Genomic DNA, 26465 nt, shown 5'->3' with positions numbered 1-26465 from the left:
GCTAGTTATTATTTGTTCAATGGAAAATTATTGGCTTTCGGTGGAAACTTATTACACACAGCTGAATCTCCATAGCAATAAAGAGTTAAGCTTAAACTCGGGTTCCGGGAATTTAAATCAGTTGCTTACCTGAAAGAAAATAAAGAAAAATATAATTAATTAGGGTGAATTTCTTAACAAGAGATTTAATGAGTAAAATTATACAAATTGGTTGTTTAAAAATGGAAGCTAATAGCAAAGGTTACTTTTTTTTAACAATAACTTTACAGTCATGAAACCTTAAGAATTTCATTAGAATAGTTGACATTTGGAAAAGAAACTTTTGCGGGGGAAACTAATTACGAAGTGAACTTCTAAGGGTTCAAACTTGGGGTCAGACTTCAGTCCGACTAAACACACTTCCTCTCCCCATCACTCCCGTTTTGCCTATTACTTCCGTTCCACCGCTCCAACTTCCTTTGTTTGTCTGCCTCTCGGCCACTTCTTAGCCGCTTTTCGTCTGGGCTTTAATTTTGCACTTCCGATTGTTGGCCAAGAGCGCCAGAGCAGCAAGAAAAAATAAAAAAATAAAAGTAAACAATGAAGCAGTCAAAGACGCCTATTAATTTTCTTTTATTTGCCGGCAGTTTCTTCAGTGCCTTGCTTTGTTTTCATTTTGTGTTAAGCAATACGTTATTGTTGTCTTTTCGGCGCTGCTCAGTTGATTTTTGGCAACACAACAATTTTTGGAGCCACTTTGTTGCTGTTACCAACAACTTTATTAGCAGTAACAAATTTTTGTTTTGTTGTCGGTGATATAAGTTAAATGCACACCCTCCACCCCACCATTCCAACCACTCGGTTGAGCGATTTGGCGGCGATTGCATCGCATGTATCGCATTTGAGCCAAAATGGTCGAAATGTTGCAACATTTTCCACATTTATTCACGCGCCACATTTAGTTTTTGCTTTTGGGCTTGTGTTTTTTTCTGTAATTCTTGCTGTTGCGACTGCCACTGCATTAAATTAAATTACACGCTTTTAAGGTCTTTTCCCTTTTGCGTTTGCGGCTGGCTGCATTTCAGTTGTACTTTTCATATTAACTGAAATTAGACAAATTACATTTTTATTTTTGTTTACAGCCGTAATCTTCATCGGTTTTCGGTGTCGGTTTTATGACCTCTTCCCGCTTCCCATTAAACAATTATATAATTCAAATTAAAACTGTACGTTGGTAAAACCTAATAACGAGTGTTTACAAATGTTTTAATATTCCCGAGTAATTGTGTGTTGTACCTATTAAATTATCCAATTCATGTGGAAATAAAAAGAGAATTGTGTGTGCAGCGAAATAAGGGAGGCATTTTTTATACGTTTTGACTTGTGGATGTCGGTTTCATTTAATGCCATTTAAACAATTTATTGAACCACCTGTTTAAATTGTTAAATGCAAAAAATAAATATTTTCTCTAAAATTTGTCTTAAAGTATAAACCATTTTGTAAATCTAAACCTTTTTAAACTTTAACACTTATTTTTTTTATTTAAGGTTTATAATAACTATAAAGGAATCTGAAATAATTTTTGGCGTTGTTTAAGTTATATATATTGTAAAGATAGTTATGAACATAAGTGAACTTTAAATGTTAGTCTCTTAAAGGGAAAGTAAAAACCTGATGCAACTGGTTTGTACCACAAACCTTTAGGATCTTTTCTCCAAATTGAATCTTTCCCATTTTTTATTTTCCCTTTATACGCACTTTTTTTATATCTATCTACTTCCCACTCCTTTTTGTCTAGTCCCCTTCATCTACATAATTTCCCCTCGGACCACGAGTCATATTCTCGACTGCGTGTGTCTGGGCATAATTCAATTTCTGGCTCTTTGGCATAATCCCAGGCCAAGAGCCGAACGCCCCACCTCCTCCTAACTGATCGATGTTCAAAGTTTCTGGGCTCACAGATTTATCGCCTAAATTATTAAAACGTTGTGGCCAGCAAATCGCTGTTGTTTTTATTAGTTTTATGATGTTCTTGATTGCCGTGTTGTAGCTTGCATATAATTAAATTTATTTATTCAACTTTCTGACCAACCGCACAGCCAACAAAAACTAAACAAAAACCAGTACATTTTCCGGCTAGCTTTAGCATGCCCGAAAATATTTTGTGTATTATTTACTCAGCCATAAATGACATTTTTCATTTTGTGCAAATATTTTTGCTGTTTATTTATCCATGAGGTTATCGTACATACATGAGTTTGTTTATAAGTGTGGCGGGTTGCTTATATAATTAACAGACACATTTGCTCTAAATTTGTGTGCTGTGGGGCTTATAAACAATGACTGTGTGGGGTTCACGAGTTTATTGTTGATGAAGGGTCCAAATGAATTTGTGGGTTATTTTGGCGTAAAGAATTTTCATGCATGAATGAAAATGTGCAGTGCTATAGCAATATTTAATGTGTTTTTATTATTTGATACTTTTATAAAAGAATTTCAAAACGTGTTTAGGAATGCCAAATATCGTACTTTGAAATATTTAAAAATACCAAAATAAACTCTGTGTTTTTATATATTTTTCTTCTCTTTCAGTGAGACCCTGCCTTATGACTTCCACCCAGACAGGCACTTAACACCCGATAAAAGCGCAATTGAAAGTGCCCACAAATTGAGCCCAAACATTTCATTAGGCTTCATTTCATTCGACGGCCGTTCGTATGCACCCTCTAATTTATGCATCGCATTTCTGGACTGAACAGCGAGATTTTTCGTCAGACCTGCACAGTCGTATGCAATTTGCTCGCTAATTGGCAAACACTTGCACTGCCAGCCATATTTATGGCCAGATATTAACTAGGTAAAGCCGGGGCTATAGCTTCAATCTGCATCGGGTCGCTCTGGCCTGTACAACACTCAACGCCATGTGAAACACGTGCCCATTAATCAGTGTGAAAATCGCCGCTGGCCCAGTCGGACCCACTTTGGAAATAAATAAGCCGACAAAAATTGGCCGTCTGTCACATTAAGAGCTTATAGATGGAGGGGAAGGGAGTTGGAGTTGGAGTCGGCTCTTTGGGCTTGGAGGTGGCTGAAATCCGCTGGGAGCCGACAGCCAAGTTGTCAAACGGGGGCAAATGTAAATGCAAATTAGCCATAAGTCACTGAGATTTCAGGACATTTGTGAAATGCCGTTAAATACAGAAAATAAATGCAAAATAATTATTCGTTAATGAGACTCTGGAGATAGTATCAGCCAAGAGCAACTTTCAAAGTTTAAAGCTATAAATAAATATTTTAAAAATATTTCAACTATAGGGTTTTTACAAGAAAATCCTTTATTTAGAAGTCAAACACGCAAAATCCATTTCATTCTTTCTTTTATTTAAAAAAATGCTCAAATAAACTTTTAAAATAAAACTGGTTAAATTCAACATATATTATTAAATTGATGAAAATTTAGCATACAAGAATATTCATTTAATATTACATATAAACTGGGTAAGTTTTAAAAATAATCTTAAAATAGTGAAATTTTTTTTTTTAAAGATACAATTGGGCTTCAACTGACGACTATCCGACAACAATCACCTTGGGAACGTTTATCAAATAGATTGTGGTTTTTTTTTACCAATTATTTATATTCCCGTTGGCAACATATGAGCTAAACACTCCCATTCGGCACTCCAGGGCTAAAAAGCACCATGGGGAGTTTGTTTTGAAAAACGCTTTTAATTGCATCGGCATTGTTTCCATCCAACCGTTCTTTATCCGATTGGTTTTCACATTGGTTTTTTTGTGCCTCGCAAATTGCATTGCAAATGCAATTGAAAAATGCAATTTGCAATTGTCTCCGATCTCCTTTGCACGCACGCATCTGATGCGTGTGCAGTTGACAAATTCAAAGCCAAAATGCGCATAAAAATGCGCATAAATAACGCAACAGTTCGTTTTCGGCCTCAATCATTCTGTTCTGGCCTGTCGCCTAATAGCCTCTAATAATTGTAAAAAAAATGTAAAAAATATCCATTTTGACTTAAATTGAATTTTATTTCGCCCAAAGCGAGTAAAAATAATAAATGTTTTTGTTTTAAATGCTTGCTCAGCAAAAAATGAAATGGAAATAAAAAAGGCTCGTCGAAATGCTTGTACCAGGCATAATATGCCATACATTTAATTGAAAAAATTCGAGAAGTCTGTTGAAATATATTACAATAAAACCCAAAAGTTTCGTTTCAATGGAATATTTTGTTCCTTCCCGAAAAATTGATTTCTTTAAGCTTTTAAAGCAGGCTCCTCCTTAATTTAAATCTAGAAACCATGTTTACAGAACTTGCGAAAATCTATCTCTTTATGCACTCAAAGAGGGTATAAAACGTCCAGATAGCATGTTTAAACTCTAAAAAGAAATATAGAAATATGTAGTATATGTAAAATAAAACAGGAGTGAGACAGCGTCCAGTAAACAATGCGGAATGGAGCACACAAAACAGTGGCTGGCAAAAGTGCTCGCCCCAGCGTTCCGGCATTCAGACACTTCTGCGTTTATTGCACTCTCGAAAGGCCCCCGTATTCCCCATCGCACCGCTTGGCACATTGGTCAGACAATTTGCAGTGTTGTCTCGCCTGCCAAATTTAACCCGAGGCAGCAGCTTCATTTTTTTCGGCCTTTTCCCACATTTTTGCTTTCCATTTTACGGTTTTTGTTTTTCACATTTTCGTGCCGCACGCCATTTTCATGCGATTTTCCCTGCTGGCCGAAAAACTTTGCTCTCTATTTTTTTTGCAACACATTTTTCATAATTCTTGAGGCATTTTCCCAACCGCCGAAGCCGCCGCCAGACAACTGCAAAGTTTTTTCCTAGTGAGGAAATTATATTTTGCCATCATGTAATAATCTCCGTTTTCCTTCTTTTTTTATGTGCTCTGCCAAAAAATATTTCATAGTTGCACTTTCGGAGTTATGCCCCCTTTTCCGCCAAACTTGGTTCTCCCCATAAATAGTTTACCCGCAATAGTGAGGGGAATTTGTAGCGTAAGGGCGACCAGAGAGCCATAAATATGTCGTCGACAAAAGTCTATATCATGTATCTCTGTGGATGCCATACATTTTGGGCACAAAATGCTACAAAATCTATGTAATAACTTCGGCACCGGCGGAAAGCTCAACAAATTTGTGAGTTGAGTGTGGAAGGGTGGAACATTTGAGGAAGAAAATGCAAGGGAGCTTAGTACTTTGGCAACATTGGGGCAGAAAAGTTTTTGTCACAGGCATTTGCAATGTATCACTTAAAAGCCTTTCTATTCGCTTCTCACTTTGTTGAGTGACCTTTAAATAAATATTTTAGAGGTTAAGAGGTGCCTACCATTTTTGGGACGCTGACTGTATTTAAAACTTTCAGTTTTTTCGTTATCTCGGGCTTTGAGTAAAGCAACATATATTTAAAACATATTACCTACTCATTTAAAGCTTTAATGTTATTAACGTTGTAACTTTGAACTATTTATCAATATAAAATTATTTACTTTTAACCTGTTACTCACAGAAAATATTAGATTTAGATAAAAAGTATTAGGATATTATTAATATTTTAACTATATAACAACAGCTTACTGTTGGGAGTTTCTGCAGTGTTTCTGTGACTACATTGTTGTCATTGCACAACTTTAAGCACACATATTTCTCTCATCCACACAATGGTGCTGGAATACTGATGGGGGTACGACAGGCCCCAATTAGGCGGAGACCCCAAGAGAGTTTTTGAGGCCCTGACAGATAGTTTTACGGCATCTGTCCAAAGATCGATTTAAAAACGGAAAAGGGCTGTAAGAGGAGGAACGCCTCCCTGGGGTAAGAAAAACGCAGGTCGATAATCGCAGCATACGAAATGTGTGCGAAGGGGGCGTGGCCTCGCCCCCCAATTCGGAGGGCAATTGAATTGCTGATGAGCTTTCGGCGCCTCCTGCGACTCGTTTGAATTTTAAATGCAACCGCAGGCGATACAATAATAGCATACGAAATGACGCGCTGATCTCCCAAATGAGGCACCATCTCCCCCTAGTTTCCCACTTCTTTTTTGGCTCGCTTCAACCCAACACCAAATCTTCACACTTGCTCTTGGATAATCTAGAAAAGCTCCCTCGGCACTCGTTCAATTTGAATTTTCAATATCTTCATGTATTTATTTATATATATTTAGATTGACGTCATCTGTAATGCGCATACGATTTACTTGTTGCTTCCAACAATCGGAGGACACGCCCACACCACCTCTCCGCCCATCTGACCACATTGGAAAACCAAGTCTTGAAAAAAATAAAGTACAGTCTTAAGTAAATGATTTAAATATCTCAGCATCTCATAAGGAAAATTGAATACCATTAAATAATAAATAATAATAATTATAATTTAAAATTTTTGTATTTAGAGTTAACTTGTATTTATTTTTAATTTTCAGAAAAAAACCTATATTTTAGTGGGAAAAATGTCTCATAATCTTTCGTGGCCATATGAGGAAATTTCCATGAAAAAGAAAATATGTGTAATTTTGCAGACTTGTAATATTTTACCCAATTCGATTATAACCAGAGGAAAATTCGATTTAAAGAATTCCGACTGTAGCACAAGTGGAATGCCTTTAGATTGGAATACGTGGAGAAGGTGGAGCCAAATGCTCGTTGTACGTAGAGCAAAAATAAAAATTGAAATTATGGTAAAACAGCTTTGAAACGCGCGACTTTTTGGTGTTTGACGGCGACTTTTATGGCCGACAAATGAATGCAGCAAAACAAAAATTGCCCCAGACGAAAATTGAACGAGACAGCAACAGACACGTAATTAGCCAACAACCTGGGCCCATGGGTGGCGGCGGGGGGTTTTGGCAGGGGGCCCAGGGGGAGGCCGACAGTACCCCATCAAGCCTTAATCGAAAGTGAATTTGAAAGCCCATTTATATTTCGTTTAATTGCGGCCAAAACGAATTCAGAATTACTTTTCGATTTTAATTGCGTGTTAATTAGTCTCTCCAATTAAAAGCCTCTCAAACTCAAGAGCTGGCCAAAATTAGCTTCACTTTGAGCAGGAGCTTTTAATTGTGCCCACAAAAAGAATCTTGGGCTTGAGCTGATTTTTTGCATTTTACTTGGCTCGGTTTCGAAAACGAAAGTTGTGTATTTTATGGGAGGTTGCATGTGGCACGCCAAGAAATCGAGGAACACCTTCGCCTTCTTTTATCGAGGGGCTGCCCCTCTAAGCGATGAAAGAGGTGTAAATTGTGGTTGGGCACGATTCGGTAATTGGCCAGTTACAAAACGATTTGTAGCAAATCGATTGGTGGAGATCCTATGTACATAATATATTCCGAAAAAATAGTTATTTAAGACCTATTACTTGTGGATTTCATTATCCAGTTTGGCTAAATTTAATACCACACGTGGACAGGAGTAATAGGGAGTTACTTTTTTATTATATTCATTTAAATTATATTTATTATTATATTTAAATTAGCAAGAATAATGGCTACATCCCAATCCTCTATATAAAAAAGACCTCCCAGAAGTAAACAAAATTCGTGTCTATTAAAAGAAATTTAGTTCACCCTAAACTATTTTTAGAAACCAAATTATTATCATCTTAAAAATTATATCTGCTATCATCCATTCCCATCTCCCATCTCAAAATTGCCAGTGGGATTTAAATCCCACTGAAACCATTAACAATGATTTTATTTCCTCTGATGTCTTTAACAAATTATGATCGAACCGCTGGGTTACGTATTAATACCAGCGATTGATCAACTCCCATGGACAACAGAAAGGCTTCTTCTTTCTTTGGCATCGAATAAATTGCATAATTTTCCATTGATGGAAATGTTGTGATGTGTTGTAGTGACCTTCATCTTGCCCACCTGCCACCCCCTGGCCGCCCCTCTTCTTTTCCCACCTGTACAATGAACTTGGCCGCCGATGACTTTCTTTTGTTCGATTCCCCTTATTTAATTCCTGAACTAATGCTCGCTAATCAATTTAACTGTCGCTCATTTGGCAGCCACACACATGGCGCATTAAAGGCAAACCGGTTGGGCATTCCTAAACGCCTGGCCGCGAGTGTCTTGTCCACGGTAGCCGGAGCTCGAGCATCTGGATGGGGCTGTATCTTGGAGGTAGCTCAATCAAATGCCAGCCAACTATTTTTGGTCCGCTGCCAACTGGCTGCAAAAGCATGCCAAAAACGCTCCAAGTGGCGGCGGTGGCGGATTTTTTTTGACCCACTGACTGAGATACACATGCATTGTCTATCGCTACGAGTATCTGCAAATATATATACTGCAAAAGTTTGCTACTTTTTGTTGGCAAACGTAATTTACTTGTCCGGAAAATACAATTATTCAGTTTCGAGTATCAGTTTAAGCCACCGAAATGGTTTACATCTTTCAAATTCTTTGCTCAGCTGTTGTCGCGCTTAACCTCATTTCGAAAGGAGAAATGAAAACATAAGAACGTTGTGTGGTCTGTAGTATACCCTGTAACATTTTATTTTATTTAATTTTTAGTGCTTACTTACTTACAGGAATTTTTAAAAAAAATTATTTTAAAAAAATGTTAGAATAAGTAAGCACATATTTCAAAAATACTTAGGCAGATGGTTAATATACCCCTGTCTTTGGGGATCATAAAAAACTTTTCACTCCCCGAGAACTTTTCCATTATTCACTCTACGCAACAACGAAAATAACAACAAGGCGCGGTTCAATGACAACTCCCACTTGAGTTTTGGGAGCTCGTCAAAGTTTTCGATGTCGTTTATTCTCCTCTTTTTTTTTGGAAGAGTCGCTTCACCCATTTATGAAAATTGTCTGTCGCATCAATTTGATATTTGCATCCATCAACAACAATGTTTTGCTGTGCCCACAAGACACAGCAAAATGTAAAAGTTTGTGCAAGTGATTTTAACTTTTATAACTTTGTCATTCCTCCCCCTCTGCCGCCTTTGTCTCCGTTTACAATTTCCAATTAATAATTCATAGAGATTTCAGCTTCTTCTAGGTTGTTTCAGGGCCCCCTGCCCCGAAGCACTGCCCCTTCGACCCCTTGCAGTGGTATTGCCAACACTTGTTGTTCAAAGTGTTTTTCTTGGCAATTTGTCTGCGAGGCGGGGCATGGCAAAAGCTCCATAAAATCGGGTAAGAGATAGCGCAGCGAGAGGAAATTTGTTTATGCTGCCTGGTAATTGGGTTAGCAGTGAAGAAGGAGCGATGACGTTGACTTGCATCCGTCAGATGCAGCGGCGTATCCACAAGATACAAAATTCAGCAAGTGCAGTAAATTGCCTCGGGCAGAGGAGTGTTTCTTTTTTTTTGCTCCCAGCTCTTTCACTTCATTAGTAGAAATTGGATGAGCAGCAGATTCGGCTGATTTCTCACACATTTTTTATGTTTGCTCTTTTACGAGACACCATTTGATTTATTTACATGATTACGTTTTTAATGGTCATGAATATTTCTTGTGTTTAAAATGGGATTTCAAGGAGATTTTCTAGACTCCAAAGGAATTTCTTAGGATTTGTTAAGTAAATGAGTGACCCCAATATGTCATAAGGCAGAGAAAGGCGGAAGTGTCTTAAACATATTTTAATGTCAACGATCTTTGCTACTTTCCGGCACATTTAAATAGTAAACATTTATATTCAAAGTAATTGGCTTGATTGAACAACATATTGGCAAAGATAAATATTCAAAGAATTTGCTCAACCCGAAGATTCATTGCTATTCATGGTTAAACAAGATTCCTATTCATATTCAGCACTTCACAGCCTCTTTTCCATTTGGATAATTTCCAAAAATGATCTTTCACGGTAGCTAAATGGCACATACTTTGTTTGGCGGGCTGTTCCACAAACCCAGCGAACTTAACCATAAAAACCTCATGCATAACTCATAAGTGAGTCAGTTTCAGACAAAGACAGAAGCGATTTCTGTTTGATTTTGTGTACTCCTTGCTTTTTGCATAACAAACAAAGGTGACTTTTGTATGTGAGTAAAAATGGTAAATAGAAAACAAAAGTTACATCAGTTTGTCTAGGGTTTGTGGGCATAAATTAGCGTCAAACTGCCAAGAAAGAGAGAGATGGGGCTAGTGGGTGTGAAAGAGGAGGACACATCTCAGCTTTTTAGGCAGAACCGAAATGGAACGTTGGCCAGAAGTTTTGCCCAATTAGTCGAGGCATCAAAGCAAACACCCAGACGAAGTCAGTCAGCCAGGTTCACCGGCACGGAAAATCACCAGGGGCCTATGCTTCGGTCCCTATTCCATTTTCCTGCACTTAAAAAAAATCACTAAAAATGCATTTCAAAATTGTAAGTAAATGTCAAAGTAATCTTCAAAAACTAAGAGCTTAACATGGTTAAGCTAAAATATTTAATCAGAACATCTTAAAGTCTCACAGTAAGTTTCTGCCAAAACTAAGAACTTATAGTTATGTCTATACATCATAATAATTTTCTCCTGTGCATTTCTCCCTCAGGTTGTTCTTTCCTTTCGCCCCATTCTGGTTTCTTTTCTTATTGATTTTCCTTGGGGCGTTCGCTGCCTTGACATTAATTTAATTGTTGTCAGCATCTTTTGAACTCTCCTCCCACTCATGTGTCAGCTGTCAGAGCGTGGTAATAAATTAAAAAATTTAGAGCGATTTTGGGCCCGAACAGTCAAAAGCTTCAATTGATCTCTGCCGACCAAACTAGTTTCCTGTTCGAAGTTCGTAGCTCCAAATGTATGAAATGGCAATTGAATCGGCTATCGTGAACTTGGCATTGCCGATTGCCACTTGGCCCAATGACAAGTTTTTTTTTTTCCGTTAGACGTTTCCTCAGGGGTCTTTTGGGCTTTGCTCTTTCGGTTTTTTTATCAAGATTCACAGTACTTGTCCATTTTTTACTCAGTCCAATTGTACGCTTTTGGGTGAAAATCACGTATATGGCAGGGGCCTCGTGTTCTGGCATAACGAAGTTGAATCCGAAGTTAAATCGCAGTAGGCCTCAAGTGAAGTAAAATGAAGTCGCGAAAAAGTCACGTGCAAGTCCTTTCCGCTTGCTGTCCTTTTTTCTGCTCCTCCCTATCTGATAGTCACTGTAATCCCTTTAATTTGCTGACCTCGTTTTCATAGCTTCCTTGCAAAATACATTAATTGGGTGCAAAAGCAACATCTTTATAAAATGATCAAATTAAAATGTAAATGCAAGCTATTTAAATTATGATCAACTGTTGCTTCAAAAATAAATTATTTATATTAATGTTCTAAGTATTTTAAAGATTTTTATGTTACAAATTATTAATATTAACTTTACGTAACTTAAAATAACAAACTGTTTCTTTCAAGTTCCTTTCCTTTTACTTATATTTTCTGATGCTCATCCAACCCAATATTCTTGGTCTCCACTGTAGTGAATATTCTTGGCCAAAAGCCACCCACAAAAGTATCTAAAACACAGGGCGATAAGTCAGACAGAGACAGATAACATCTCGTGCCACAACATTAAAGCCGCTGACATGCCAAATTATCTTTCCAAATTAAAGACAAACAACACCAAGCGAAGTCAAGAAAAAAATACCCACAGAAATATAAAACCGAATAAATGTTGAAAAAATTGGAAAGTGATAAATGGTTTGGCCTGGTCAGCTGGCCACATAATTGTTGTTGTTATGTTTGTTGCTTTTGTTCAGTTATTTGGCGCAATCTTTGCATATAAATTAGCCTGGAAATGCCTTTTCAAATGTGCGAAGAGAACCCGATACCGAATGGAATAGAACCCGAAACACAGAACTCCAATTTGGCTTCGCATTTGACTGACAGACTGGCGGCCAAGTGGATTCTTAACTGGGCTAACTGCGTTGGCCCCCTTTTCGGCGGCAGAAGAATAAGCGTTTCGGGGTCAACTAGCTGTAGCTCCCCGAACGAAATGGAGATGAACGCGAAGTTGCAGATGAGGATGGAAATGGAAATGTAAATGGTGGCATAATGGGAGCAGCGGCAGAAGACACGAGTCTCAGACAACGCCGAGATAAATCAAAAATTGTCGGAGCGCCGTTGGGGAAGGGGTGTTACGAAAAATACCGACTAATGTTGGGCATAAATAATGCAGCAAGGGACAACGAAGAGACCATGGCAAGCCCATAAGCCCCCAAGTAATTAAGTCAAAAATAGCCCTAAGTCGGAGGCACTGCACAAAAATAAACCGTTCAACTATTAAATTTTGTTTTAAATCATTTAATAAAAGAAAAATAAATGATTTGAGTCGAGCTTTTACCAAACTTTTACATACTAATTTAATGATATATATTAGGATAAAATACAATTCTCCTATAACATAAAAACATTTTTAAAATAAATTAAGTATTGAAATTTGAATTTAAATTTTGTTTATTACTTATAATGAAAATGTCTTTTATATAATATTTACTTTTATATTTTCTGTGCATTTAAGAAAAAGTAGAGTCCGCCAAAGGGGGAAAAGAAGAAGGATTGTTGGGGTAATGAAGGGCGCCAGCGGAAGTGTTTATGTTTTGAATATTATGTTTTTAACAGAGAAAATCCCCGAGCAAAAAGAGGAGCATGGAAAGAAAATTGTTTTGCGTGGGCGGAGGGAGCGGAAAACAAAAGAAACGAAAATCCCCTTTGATTGTCAAGTTCAGGAGACAAGAAGAAATGAAAATGAAAATTGTTTCTGTTTCTGTTTCGGTTTTTAGTTTTTTTGTTGTTTTCATCTTTCTCCATTCACCGACAATGTGACAATGCAGCTTGTGGATAATAATTATTAACAAAACTGTGCCCACGGCCACGCCCCTAGCCAAGAGACCACAAGTCCATTGTCTGCCAAGATTTTCCCCATAACATAAAACCCCTGCCTCCACCGCCATTGCCTTGATGTGTCGCTCTCACAACCGTAAAGCCATAACCATCCGCAAGGTATCAATTACCAGACTCTAATGCGAAAATAACAAGCCACAAAGGAATGGCAAAGAAAATGTTCAGATAAAGGCAAGGAAAAAGGGAAAAACTGGGTAATATCTGAGCTGAATAGCTCGTGGAAAAGCTGACCAACAATGGAGCTGGAGGAAAGAGATACAAATGCATTGATAGTGTGAAATGAAGTGCAGTGGGTGACAAACAAGTTAAAAAAAATTAGAAAAGTAGATAGATACAAGGAATGAGTGGAAGATAGAAAGTGGTAGAACCAGAACTTGCACAACAAACTTCTCAATGGCATATTGTCAATCAAGCTCTCAAACAGCCATTATTTGTTCAAACTTATCGAACTGAAATGCGGTTCTGATGGACAAACGAATGCCATTGAAATGCTAAGTTTCAGATAAGAAGGAAAGTGTCTTGTGATACTGATAATGAACTTGTCAGTTTAGAACTGTCGCTGCTCGAAAGGCATTACATTTTCCAAGAGTCAACTTTACCAGAATGCTTTCGAAGAGAATTTGTTTCGTAATACATTAAGTATGGATTTTGATTACAACATTATTATACATTTTCTTAATATATTCTGCTATACAACAATTTTTTACAGTAGCTTTAATCCTCCCTACACTTGCAATCCGATTCACTCCTTGTAAATGCATTAACCATTTTCTATTTGGCCACACCGCAGCGCAAAAACCCTCAACTCATCAAGGCAAATACAAAAGAAAATAACTGAATTTGCGGTGAAATTTGTTAACTGGCCAACAAGAGTTGGCAATGGGAGGGGAAAACTGGAAAGCCGCTGGACGATGCACCCATTATGACAACGTCAGTCAACCACAGCGACCGAAGGAATGTGACAACAGGAAAATTGCATAAAAAAGAGAGTGCTCTCGCTTTGGGGGAAATGCAGCCAAAGGGAGCGCTCATCAAAAACGCATCTATCATTCGACAGATTGCATAAGAGCTACAGAGATACTCTCCCTAATCCAGCAGCAACAATTAGCCTAAAACAAAATAGGAAGTGGAGCAGCGCATTTGAAGAGATTTTGAGCACTATTAATTTAAAAAGTTTAAATTTATGTTAAGGTAGCTTTCTTACTTATTACAAAGCAATTTCAATTTGAAAGATATTATTTAAAAAATAAAATTGTAAGTTACCATAATCTAGATTATTTCCAAAATGAAAATAAAAAAACACCAACCACCTGTGATAAAAAATTCATAATAGCCAATGTTGGTAAGACATCATTTGAATTGCCGTAGCATAAATTATATTATGTTGTGCCTTGAGTACACTCAAATTCTAATTGGAGTATATGTAAGATGGAAAATTAAACTATCTTAACCAATGCCAAAAAGCCATTTATAAAGGTAAGGAGTGGTCATTAGTGAACAATATCTTTGAAATTCATAATGCAGGCATTCATTTTAGACTTTTACTAGACTTCCCACTTATGTTTTAACCAAAACCCTATGGAAGTGACTTGTGTCGGGGCTTTTCCTCAACTAGTTTAAAGGACCACCCCCAGTAAATTGGTTTACCTACCCAGCTGGCGATGATCCCTGGCTGACGCTCTTGCCGCCGCTCGTGTGAATGTGGCGCTGGGGGGGCGTGGGCTGGTGGTGGGGCGACGAGGTCGCCGATACGGTGGGCGTGCCCCCGTTGGAGGAGGAGCTGCCACCACCTCCACCACCCCCACCGGCGCCCACTTGCCCCTGACCCGGCAACTTGCGCTTTGGTGATAGCTCCTGGGCATTCTCGCAGACATTTTCCGTGTTGACGACCTGCTCCAGCATGTGTATCTTCAGCATGATTGATGGATTTGATTGACTGACGTTGTTTTGATTTTGGTTTCGTATTTTTGGTTTTGAAGTATTTTTGGTTTTGTGTTTGTTTTTGCTTTATTTGTTTTGGTTTTCCCTTTTTTGAATGCTTTTAGTTTTTCACATGGGTTCACTTCACTTTTTTCATTTTGCTGCTGCACAGGGGAAAAATTTAAGTAGAGGTTAAATTTTATAGCAAGTGCTTTTCTCTCTTTCTCTCTCACTCCGTTTTTATCTTTTCCCAATTCTTAATTAAAGTTCAGATTGTGGTCACTTGAACCGCATTCTCCTTACCCTTGTTTTACAACCGTTGTGAAACTGAATTTTATGTGCCCAGCAATAAAAGAATGGAAAATGGAAATTTAATAAGTTTATGCTGCCCGACTTTAGGGTCGTAAAAGCCGGTGGAAAAGAAACGTGTCTTCAAAAAACAAAGAAAATCACTCAAAGGCAAACAAATGGAGATTCTGGGTAGGCGTTTTGAGTGCACATTATTAAAAAGTAATGCCGGAGCTGAAAAGTCTGCCCAGCAGAGCGAGGAAAAGCGCGTGAAAATGCGTGCAAAACAGAGAGGAGACAACAAACAACCCGCATATGTTTTCAGGAATTTCCAAGGGGGAAAAACCCGGGGCAAAACCACTTGCCAGGACAGTCACTTAAGCCCCGCAGCCCCACCTTCAGAGAACCTTCAAATAAAACCCCATAAAGCGGCAAGAGAAAACTTTGTCTTGAACCTGCCCCACTGACAATTGGCTTGGGGCCTCGAATGAGGGAAGGAAAATGTGGAAACTTCCTAGAGGGGTGTTGCTAAGTCGGGAAAACCGCCCAAAAGGTAATGTGCTGGCGCACGTGTCCAAGTGCGACCCCCGCAGGAAAACCGGGGAGAAATGATTTATGATTTACGGCATTGACTGAAGGCATCTGGCCGTCAAAAGCCCATGGAGTTGCTCCTCCGATTCCCCGGCTTTTCCGTCCCAAGGCCAAGAAACTCGCTAAAGTGGTAATGTGCGTACATAACGAGGGCTCTGAATGGTATTATGACAGATTTTCGGGTTGGGGGTGGTGGTAAGAGGGTTAGTCAAAGGTAGACGAGCTGGAATTTAAGGGGAAAGTGAGCTTGTTACGGCCAAGAGGAGATGAGCTGTACTTGCCATAAGCCACTTATGGCTGGGAAACGGTTGTGTTAACTGCAAGAGGAAATTACTAAAAGTATAGGGGACTAGAACGTTTTATATTATGCTTGTATAATAACCAGACATGTTTATTAGCTTAGAAAAATTCAGAAGATTCCATTCTTGATAACATATGCTCATAGTTTTTAATCAAATTATTTAAGCATTTGTGTAAGCCTTATACTTAAAGATGTGTATGAAACGAGAATCCGTTTAATTAGGTTTCCTACCTAAGGCCTAATCATCATTTAACCTCTGCTTATAAATTCTCAAAGGAATATCAAATTACCTTTATAAAAGTCCAATCCTTGAGTGCAATTAATTGAGATAATTCCGGCAACATTATCCAACCAATGCGATTACTTCACTCCAGCCCCAATGCGCCTTCAATGCCGTTGACCTAAATTGGCAAATCTCTAAATCTTCTCAACAGCATTTGCCAAATCACTTGCCCAGATGGAGATACCTCGCCAGCTCGGTAATGCAATTACCCAATGTAAAATGAAATATATAATTCGTTTCGGCTCAAATCGCATTAAGAGCAATCAAAATTTATGCGTCCATCTCTTTCAGCCTCAACACGCAACTTCCGTTGTTGCAAATTCGTCATTTCCGCAAAAATACCAACAGGCACTCAGGTGAGAATGATAAAAAAAGGCACAATAATGGCACAAAAAATAAGTATTATAAACTCAACTCAAAATTAAATTGAATTACGTGGCGTAGAAAACAATTTGCGAGAGCGAGAGCAAAATAATTCTGTGGGGCACTGTCGGCTGCATTATAAAAAAAACGCATATAGAATAATTTATTTAAATCAGGCTCAGAGGCAACCGCCCCCAAGTCGGCGACGACAACCTTTTATGGTGTCATGCAAAAAAAAAAAAAAGAAAAATCTATAAAAATTTTATATTCATTCATTTGTTGTTGCGCTTGTTGGCTGCGGACAAATTAATGTCAACAGAATCGCAGATTCGAGGGGGAAAATCTGAGGAATCGTGTGGGCTGCTGGGCTAATAGTTGATTCCAGTCTCTCAAAACCACCCAGTGGGTGGCCTTTATCATACGATAAAGTATGGAATGAATTGAGAGAACGCCGAGGAATAGAAGGCAAGTGTGCCGCCCGAACAATGATAATTTTTTTTATTGTTGCTCATTCATTTGGCATTTTTATTGATGTGTTGTGATCCGAGTTGCAAATGAAATTGGGCGGATTTCTGCTAGATTTTTGTTTATGTTTTTCCAGCTCTTGTTTTGATTGAGCTAATGAAGCCAGAAGTTTGGATTGTCATAGGGTGAGTTGTTTGTGCAGATACTCAAAGTATAGGGCCATTTCTTGTGAAGTGTATTGAAAACGTTACGCTTGAGATGAATTCATAACTCTCAATTTGTGACCATTATATACAAAATATAGTACACTGATTTTGTAAACATTCACCAAGTTAGGGGTAATTTCTTTAGTGTTTACTTCGAAATAAACGTTATTTCCTTGAGTCACAAGTTTCCAGGAAGTGCTGTCTTACCTACTTTTCTTTTTCAACCTTTTTTCTTTTACTTTCCATTTTATTATCACTTTATCACACAGCAATTATTCAATGATAAGTGTGTCAAGTGCTCGACTTACTCAAACATTTGCTAACCCCTTTTTTATATTTTTTCCCCACTTCCCTTCCAAAAAATTGCGTCAACGTTTCGCAATCAGATTTCAGTTAGTACTTTATGGTCACAACTTTGCGTCGATACGTCATAAACACAATATTTAGGCTGCGGGCCACCAAAGCAAATAATCTATTGACTCACCAAGCAGAATATTGTTATTTTCTTATCGAAAATGGGTGGGCGGGCGCCCTTATCAATCTTCAAATATATGATATGCTAAAGGGAAAATTTTGAACATTTTGTAAGCCGCTGGAAACACTCCGCCAACATCCGGGGCTTCGCACCAGCGCCCATTTTCCCACTCAAGAATTTGGCAAGTTCAAAGTTTGGTCTCCTTCCGTGTGTACATTTCCCTATTTTCCTGTTTAATGGGAGAATTTGGGTCTGAGGAATTTGTTGCTTGTGACGCCGTTACACGTGTTCAAATATTTATGCCTTGACAAATTCTGTAAACAAATTTTTCATCTCCTCTCCGGCTTGGTTTCATACTGGGTTCTGTGTTCTATGTTATTTTTTCTCGTAGCCTGGCTAACAAACATCAACAGCTGTTGGCAGGCCAAGTTGCTCGTTTGCTCTGTTTTATATTTTTTTGGGGCCACAATTTGTGTGAGAGGAGCTCTAGTTGATGGTGACTTCTGTTCTGTTTTTGTTTCTGGTTTAGTATCGGTAGAGGTATAGATAGCTTATCTTATCGGCTGCCAATTCGACTGAATAATCAGTTTTTGGATGGGCGACGCAACCTTGACTACTCCCACAAAATCGCCTTTCCCTGTTCTTTGGGGGAGTTACTTACGTTGAACACGAAAAATGTTAGAGATATTTATGTTTGTAAGTAAAGTCTAATGGGAAATTGGTGTATCTGCTTAGTAGTTCGAGATACTGAAACTACTTGAAGGGAAAGCGGTCACAAGAGGCTTAATTACTTTTGACAAACGGCTTTAATGGACACATGTTTACTGGGTAACTCTTCGAACTCTAGTTTAATGGAAAAGAATATATATTTACATAATTTATGGTTTTCCTCTCTCTTATAAAAATCATTCAAACTAAAATGTTCTGTTGCACAGTATCATCTTAAAATTTGAGCCCATTTAAATTACATCCTCATTTATCGAATTTCTTATCTGTTCAAGGAAAGTTGTAAATGCAATTAAAACTGAGAAACTTTTAGATTACGTTTCCTTCGAGCTTCCCCTAAAATTCAAATCTTGTTACTGTAACGATATTTTTAGAATATTTTTCCAGCCCAAAGAAGACCTTCGAAACACCTTGCTGCCAACTTGCCATAAAGTTTAGATTTACCACCCCTTTAACCCTTGACTCTGACTAAAAAAGAAAACTTCAAAGTAAAATTTTCAACAACGACCGCTTGTAACAATTCTTTCCACAAAAATGGATAAGCGAATTATTAGTTTCATCATATTTTCCGTAGAAACTCAGCCAGTAAACTGGATATTTTATTATTTTTGGCACAGGTGCGAACAGGTCGTAAACAAAGCGGGGAAAAATATAGAAAAATCGAGGCAAAGGCAATTAAAGTTAGCACTAAACATAGAGCAGACACTCCCACCTCCCACCACGCGGCGACCGCCTGTATATGCCATTTCCAATTCAGATACCAGCCATTTGGCACTGGGCCATGTCATGGGAGAAGCGGCGGCACACGCCCCATAAATTAAATTCGCGTGTGTTTTTCCACCAACAAAAGAGGTAAGGGGGTGAGGGGGTTTTGGGCATCTGAGGCAGGCGAGATAAGCAAGGGGCAAACATACATAAAACGCATCGGCGGAACGGTAAATTTTGCAGCAGCCTACAAAGGATGAATAAACTCAAAGATATTCGGACTTTATGGCACTCATCACTATGAACGTTACTCCTAATTTTCTCATGATAAAATGGAAAAGGGTTTTACTTCTTACATAAAAAAGTCGTTAAACTCAAGGGAATTTTGTATGATTAAAAGATTTTTTTTTAAATTTATAATTAAATAAAAATTAAATTTGTGTTCACAAAAATAAATAAAAAAAATATGATTTTCAATCTTAAAAAATTCCCAAATTACTTAGTCAACAAATTCCCTTTTTATATATCTTTTAAATTGTAAGATTATCTGGTCGACTCAGTTTTGTTGGTATTTTAGAAACTATATAATTCTGTACTTGCATAAGTATGTATCATTGATATAGAACAAAAAACAAGAATACTCGTTCGTATTAAGAAAAATAAGATACTTTTTTAAAATGGCACTTTTGATCTTAAAGAACTTGCAAATGAAGCCATAATTCAGAATAAAGTGTAAGAGGGGGATACGAATATTAAAATCTCCAGAAAACCCATCATACCCCCGCTTTTTTCGAGCACTGCTCACGAAAGCAGAATCCCAAATCCAAAATCAATGCAGGCGAATGACACGGCGAGGCTTAGCCCTCTCTTTCTCAACCCCTCGTGCCCTCTCTTTCTGAGCCAAGCTTTTGTGCTGGCTGCACTTCAACTTGAACTCTCGAGTGTCGAGTGGCGATGGAGAAAGAGAGGGGCGGCGGAAAGTGAGAGGGATGACAAGACAATTGATGGGCCAGACAGACGCAGAACGATGAATGGACGGGCGGAGAATCCGAGATGCGGAGGCGGAGAATCCGATGAGCGAAGAATCCGAGGCAGATAGCAGGCGGAGATGTGGCCAAAAAGCAGCTGTTTCTTGGCATTGTTTTTTTCTCAGCTTTCTGTTATTGTCCGTATTTTCACACCGAGAGACAAGGCCAATTTGCCTCTCGAGTTCATTTACATTCCGCATCGCTGAGGTTTGCTTTACATCCCAAAGAAATTCAATGGGGCAGCACTTCCACGGACTCATTCGCCCCCTTACCAAAAAAAAGCGAAGCATATATCTGTCAAAAGGCAAACATCCGATTCGGGCGGCGAGAATCTCTTCAACCTCTTCGAGAACATCATGAATATTTGATGAGCTGTCGCTTACCTTTTTCGCCCTCGGAACCAACTGCAACAAAAGTCGCAGCCCCAAAAATGCAACAGGCGGGGGCAAACAAAGGAAAAAGAGCCGGGGTATCCAGGTGAACACGGAATGGGAGCAGATTGCCAAAAGCGGGAGATAAAGTGGAGGAGGTACCCAGCGACTCACCCTGAGACGTGGATGCTATTTAATATGCCTAATAAATAGAATATGATATTTTATTGATCACAATTCTGAATAAAATCTTCTGATATGAGATATCCTGAAATCTATTATTTAAATAAATTTATTTGACTATTTAAAAAGCTTAAAAAATATACTACAATGCTTTGTAAATTTTCATAATAACAATAATAAAAAATAACAATTCTGCTCAAAACTTTTGCACTTCGTTTTACACTTAAGATCAGAGTGGTATATCAGAGCAATATATCAGAGTGATAGAAGTATATTTCTCCCTATTTTTGATGTTTGTAAGTCCATAATAACTGAAACTACAAATGGATTTTACACAATTCACATTAATAATCATTTTGGTTTGTCCATTTTTCGATTTCCATACTTTTCCGAATGAGATACACATTTTGTAATGCAAAACTCTCCCAGGTCTGGCTAGCTGATGACCGTAAATAAGATTTTTATGATCAAGCCACTCGAAGAGCTCGTATTACCCCGTTTTCTCGAAAGAGCAGCAGGAATTCCAGAAAACTGCAGCTGCCAAAGCAGTGAAAACAGCGAACAACCAAAACAACAGTCGCAAAACTCGCACACACATGCCAATAAATATTTTTGCCAGTTGCAGCGAGACAAAAATCGAGAAAAAATTTAACGAAAATGAAAAGTCAACAGCGGCAAACACGGCAACAACAAGCTGAAATCGTTTCAGGCCAAACCCGTTTCAAAAGCCAAAAAGAAATTCACGTGCTCTGCAAATTTACCATACTTTTTCTACCTTTTTTTTGCCTTTTGCCACTGGCAATGCATATTTGCAACCAGGCAAGAACAACCAGCCGGGAATGAAAAGCGGGAGGAGTAGGGGCAGAAGATGCAGCCACATTGTCATTTAACGGGACACGCGAACTGGGCGAAGAAGAGGTGGAAAAAATGCGTGAATTTTAATTTGCATTTTGCAAATCGGAAATGGGAAAAACCCAACGAGAAATAACCGGGTTTCCCGAGGGAGATGAATCAGAAAGCGGTTAAAAATGCATACAACATTCCACTTTCGAGGCGCATTCACTTTGAAAACCGTTGTGACTTGTAAGGCACTTGGTATTGAGAATAAGTTTTAAGTTGAATTTGATCTTAAAGCGTTGTTAAACTCATGCAAATATGTTCATATGTGAATACTTTTGAACAAGTATACTAAATTTATCTTTTGAGTCACATTAAATTTTGAAAAACAATCTGAATCGTGTGTCACTTAGCAATGGGAATATTCCAAATACCCAATAATTTTAAAGATGAATTTGATCTTGTTTATTACAAATACATTTAAGTAGATGAATCAGATCATGGTAAAAAAAAGTATACATTACACTTTCAATTCGCATTAAATATAAGAACATTTTGACTTTTAATGAACAAAGTAATGGGAAAATTTCAAAATATGAATTATTTTTAAATTTTAAATTAAATTTTAAATTTTTTCTTTGATAAGTGAATATGTTTCAGCTTTGACTTGTAATGCACTTATATAGTAATGAGAACATTTTAAGCATCCAATAATTTGTAAGTTGCATTTAATCTTGAGAAAATATGAATTATTTTTAAATTTTAAATTAAATTTTAAATTTTTTCTTTGATAGGTGAAGCTTTGACTTGTAATTCACTTGTAATGTTCCCATTACTATATAAGTAATGGGAACATTTTAAGCATCCAATAATTTGTAAGTTGCATTTAATCTTTGAGCTTAATAACGCTTAATACCAAAATGTAATAAGAAAAAATATAAATCCCGAATCACATTAAATTTGAAATACTTTATTGACTGGCAATGCACTTAGTAATGGGAATATTCGAAATATTCAAAATGTAAGTTGATTATGATGTCTAAGCGTTAAAAACTCATACATAAACCTATTACGAAACACTTTAAATTCAAAAACAATTTTGACTTGCACTTAGTAGTGGGGATATTCCAAACATCATATCAGTCCATGGTTAAATGTAATTTTTAAAGGGTTCAGAACTTATTCCATTTTTACATTTTTGTTAGGAGTACAAATGTGTCTATATTAGGCACTTCTTTAAAGAAAACCTGCATAAAATTAATTTTCATTCTTGAAGAAAAACCTGTTGAGGTACATGATCTTCAGTGTTTTCACCCCCTATAAAAATTCGGAATGTAAAAATTCCATATCCACCTGCTAAGGCAACTTTATAACTGCAATCGCCCCACACAACCTGCACATAAATCACCAGGTAAATAAGAAAACACATTTTCAACCCGATCGCAGGCGTATAAAATTGTTATAAAAAAAAAACACACGTAATATTCATGCGTGACGCATTTTAATCGAACTCCAAAAGCACCAAAAAAACATTTGGGAACCGGCAAAAACGAGATTGAGGAAAGACAGAGAGAAAATACACAAAAACGGAATTTTTTGTGGTTATTGCTTTTAAAAATATTTCTCATTTGCTGTTTCTTTCGAGAGCTTTGACATTTGTCCGTGGTGATTATGTTATTCCATCGTTTTTTGCACTTGCTATTAAATAGCGTTTTCGTAATTGAATTGCACAAATTATTACACACACAATTTCACTTGCTTTCGGCACTTTCTTCGCATCTCTTTTTGGATTCTTTGCTCGTTAAATTTCAATTCCAGTCAACGGTTTTTGTTTAAAATTTCACTTTTAGCTACGTGCGGGTATTTATGCAGCCGCTTTTTTGGCAGCCTTGATTTGTTTTCTTTTTTCTCGCCTACTTGACACCTTTGCCACTTTCGCTTCTAATTTTTTGATAAGGCTTTCAAATGCGATTTCAGTTTTGTTGCTCATTTAATTGAAAAAGTCGTTAGACATTTTGTTATTGCTTGCTATTTTATTTGTTTGGATTTCTAAAGAAATTGCTTTGGTAATATCAATTACAAAATAATTGTTTAAGACAGTTATTCGACTGTTTTTCACCTTTTATTTGTTTATGTGATTTATACATCTTTATATATTTATTTATAATATTGGTATCTTAATACTTCATATGTATCTTTTATGTTTTTTTTTTTTAATTTTTTTTCAATTTTTATTACCTTAAACACTTTTACATATTTGGGAAATTTCGTTCAACGAATTTTTAGCTTTAGTATTGTTTGTTTTGTTTTGATTTGGCTTTCCTCGCGCTGCTCCTCTTTCAACTGTTGCTGCCAATTGGCAACTGCTCGCCGCGCCACCGTTACTTCTTGACTAGCTAATGACGGAGCTGAAGAAGAGGCAGGCCAGGAGCGCACCGGAAACCCGAAATATCTCACGATTCCCGTTCCGACTTCCGATTTCAGGATTCGCGACGCAGACGCGCGACCACGCACACACTCACGTCGCTGTCCTCGCACACGCACACACACTGACGGACACTCGCTGGCTCGCACGCCCACACGAGTCGGTTTTCAAAACGACTCTGAGGCGAACGGCAGAAAGCTGCGAGCTAGCCCCCAATGCGACGACAGAGGACCCACATTGCGCTCCGCTCGCACGTTGCTGCGCGCGAAGCTCAGATTTCAGGTTCCACTCGCAATGCCATCCACAACCGGCTCTCCAGCCGCGCTCTCTTTCTCTGTCGCTGGAAGAGGTGTACGCTGCGGCACAATTGGGGCCAAAATAATACAGAATAGGAAACAATAACAATCGAGTTTTTTAGTCTATAATTCGAATTTTTTTTAATTTTAATACGCAGGTTGTTAGCTTTAAAACCTTCTAGACCGTTCACTTTGAAAATCAAGTTTTATTTTATTTTTACTTATAACTTTTAAAACATTGTCTTATACCAATTTTTGTTTCCAAAAATATAACCAGTTTTAATATACAAATTTATTTTTACTGTCTTACAGTACACTTGAGCAATTAAAATTGTTTTAGCTCGTTAAAGAAAAAGACTTTATAAAATTTTATTATGCGACAAGTAATTTCTAAATAGGTATAACACAACATTTCATAGCCAAAAAAATATTAAGAAACAAGCAAATATGAAACCGGTTAACCAATACTTTTCAATAATGTTATTAATTCAAAATATATTTAATTTAGTTATTTCAAATTCAAGTGCTATAATTGTGACCTCTACTATGCATGCACTTTGCAGTTGTTTGTAAGAGAGAGCGAAGAAAAGAGAGAGTGGGTGGATGCAGTTGTTGTTCTGCGCTTATTGCTTTTGTTGCCTTCATGGGGGCGAAATTCCTGTTTATTTACATTTATTTACATTCCAAATGCGCGCAGTTTAAGCAAACAGAGAGAGACGGCAAATGGGAGGGGTGGATGAGGAGGTTGATGGAGGGGAGGAGACGGCAGCCCGCATTAGCCAAAGTAAACAATTTGGAAAACAATGCAATTCAAAGGAGCCGGCGATGCAGTTGCAAGTTGCATATTTGCACAGTGTACCCCAAAAGTATGCAGAAGGCCGTGATTTCCCACCACTGAGAGATAACGAAAACAAACTGAATAACCGGCGTGGGACTCAAACACACAGATACACAAGTAAACAGAGGCACGAGTCAAAACAGTCGGCGTCCATATGCTTTTTGTTGTTGGCCGCCTGGGAGAGTCGCGAGAGTTATGCTCCCACAATCTCCCTTTCTCTTCGCCCTCTCCGTTGTTGGAATGAAAACATAAACAGTTTAATGCTTACACTGGGAGAAAACAATTTGCTTTTATCCTATAAATCAAGATTTAGATACTATGCATTGTCTTCAAAGATTATCACCCATACGCACTGTTGCCATTTTAAATAAATTTATTAAAGTCTGGGTTGAAATCTACTTAACGAATAGATTTTAGGTTTCACTAATATATTCCCTAATTTATTAATAATAACCATTTAGGATGGGGAAAATGGTTTGTTGTACCAAGTTTTGATTGGCATACGTGTTGTAAGAGTAATTTTTAAGAAAGCTTTGAGACCAATGCAAACCATGCTTTCGAATACTTTTCTAGCAGACCGAATTCTTTGACAATAAATATAATAAGATGTTGTAGCTTAGACAAAAACTTTCACCACATGGTTTTTAATACAGTTTAAGAGTTTAAGATTTACATGTCCGAATTTTCAGTGTACCAAGCGTTCCAAGCTCCACCACGCGTTGTGGACTAAATGTGGATACTGGAAGTTGAACTGCTTTCCGAAGGCAGAAGAGATAGACGAGAGAGGGCCCCAACATCAACAATCTCTCCCACTCGCTGCAACCCACACGAACTTCTCCCATGAACTGCATCCACAATCCACAAAATGACGTCGGCTTCGGCTTTGCGGCGGCGTATTGCACTTGTTCGCTTCTCTTCATCATCCACATGTTTGTGGTTGTTGCTGTTGTCTCGGCGGCTGATAGCGAACAGCTGATAACCACAAGATAAACCGCAGCTGCGAGGGGCGTTTCGAAAACCAGAAAACAGATAACCAACTGTTGCATGCCCCACATTTTTGGGGTTACACTTCAAACGCACACCGCCAAACAATGGATGCCACTTTTTCGGTGGGTTTTTAGGTAAACAGTTTCGGAATGTGTGCCTACTTGCATATTTAAGGAATCTTAATGGTAATGGGGCTCATATCTAAATTCAATTGTTTTTTCTTAATCTTATGAGCAAAAACCGATTTGATATAAAAACGATTCGAAGTCAACAAAACAATTAAAAGAGGAAAGAAAATATTTCCAAACATTTCACCAAAAAACTATGGCTCTTACTTG

At 37.8% G+C, this 26465-nt stretch overlaps 1 protein-coding gene across 4 annotated transcripts in view; it reads right to left on the bottom strand.

Annotated features, from left to right (window-relative positions):
- Positions 1–26465, bottom strand: part of LOC108033628 (rap1 GTPase-activating protein 1) — an 84370-nt gene that overhangs the window by 56885 nt on the left and 1020 nt on the right. The window contains exons 1-2 of one of the 4 annotated variants that reach the window (XM_050885511.1): positions 23820–24181; positions 14491–14923 (exon numbers count right to left, since the gene is read on the bottom strand). The exons of 1 other annotated variant lie outside the window; for it this stretch is intronic. In XM_050885511.1, coding sequence (XP_050741468.1) covers positions 14491–14756 — 266 coding nt within the window. In that variant the 5' untranslated portion in view covers positions 14757–14923; positions 23820–24181. Of the gene's footprint in view, positions 1–14490; positions 14924–23819; positions 24182–26465 lie in introns of those variants that run through there. 2 more of the 4 variants (XM_017108031.3, XM_050885512.1) reach the window with 2 other exon arrangements.

This window comes from Drosophila biarmipes, chromosome 2L (assembly GCF_025231255.1).
Source record: "Drosophila biarmipes strain raj3 chromosome 2L, RU_DBia_V1.1, whole genome shotgun sequence".
Taxonomy (NCBI): Eukaryota; Metazoa; Arthropoda; class Insecta; order Diptera; family Drosophilidae; genus Drosophila; species Drosophila biarmipes.
This window is presented reverse-complemented; position numbering and strand designations above follow the sequence as displayed.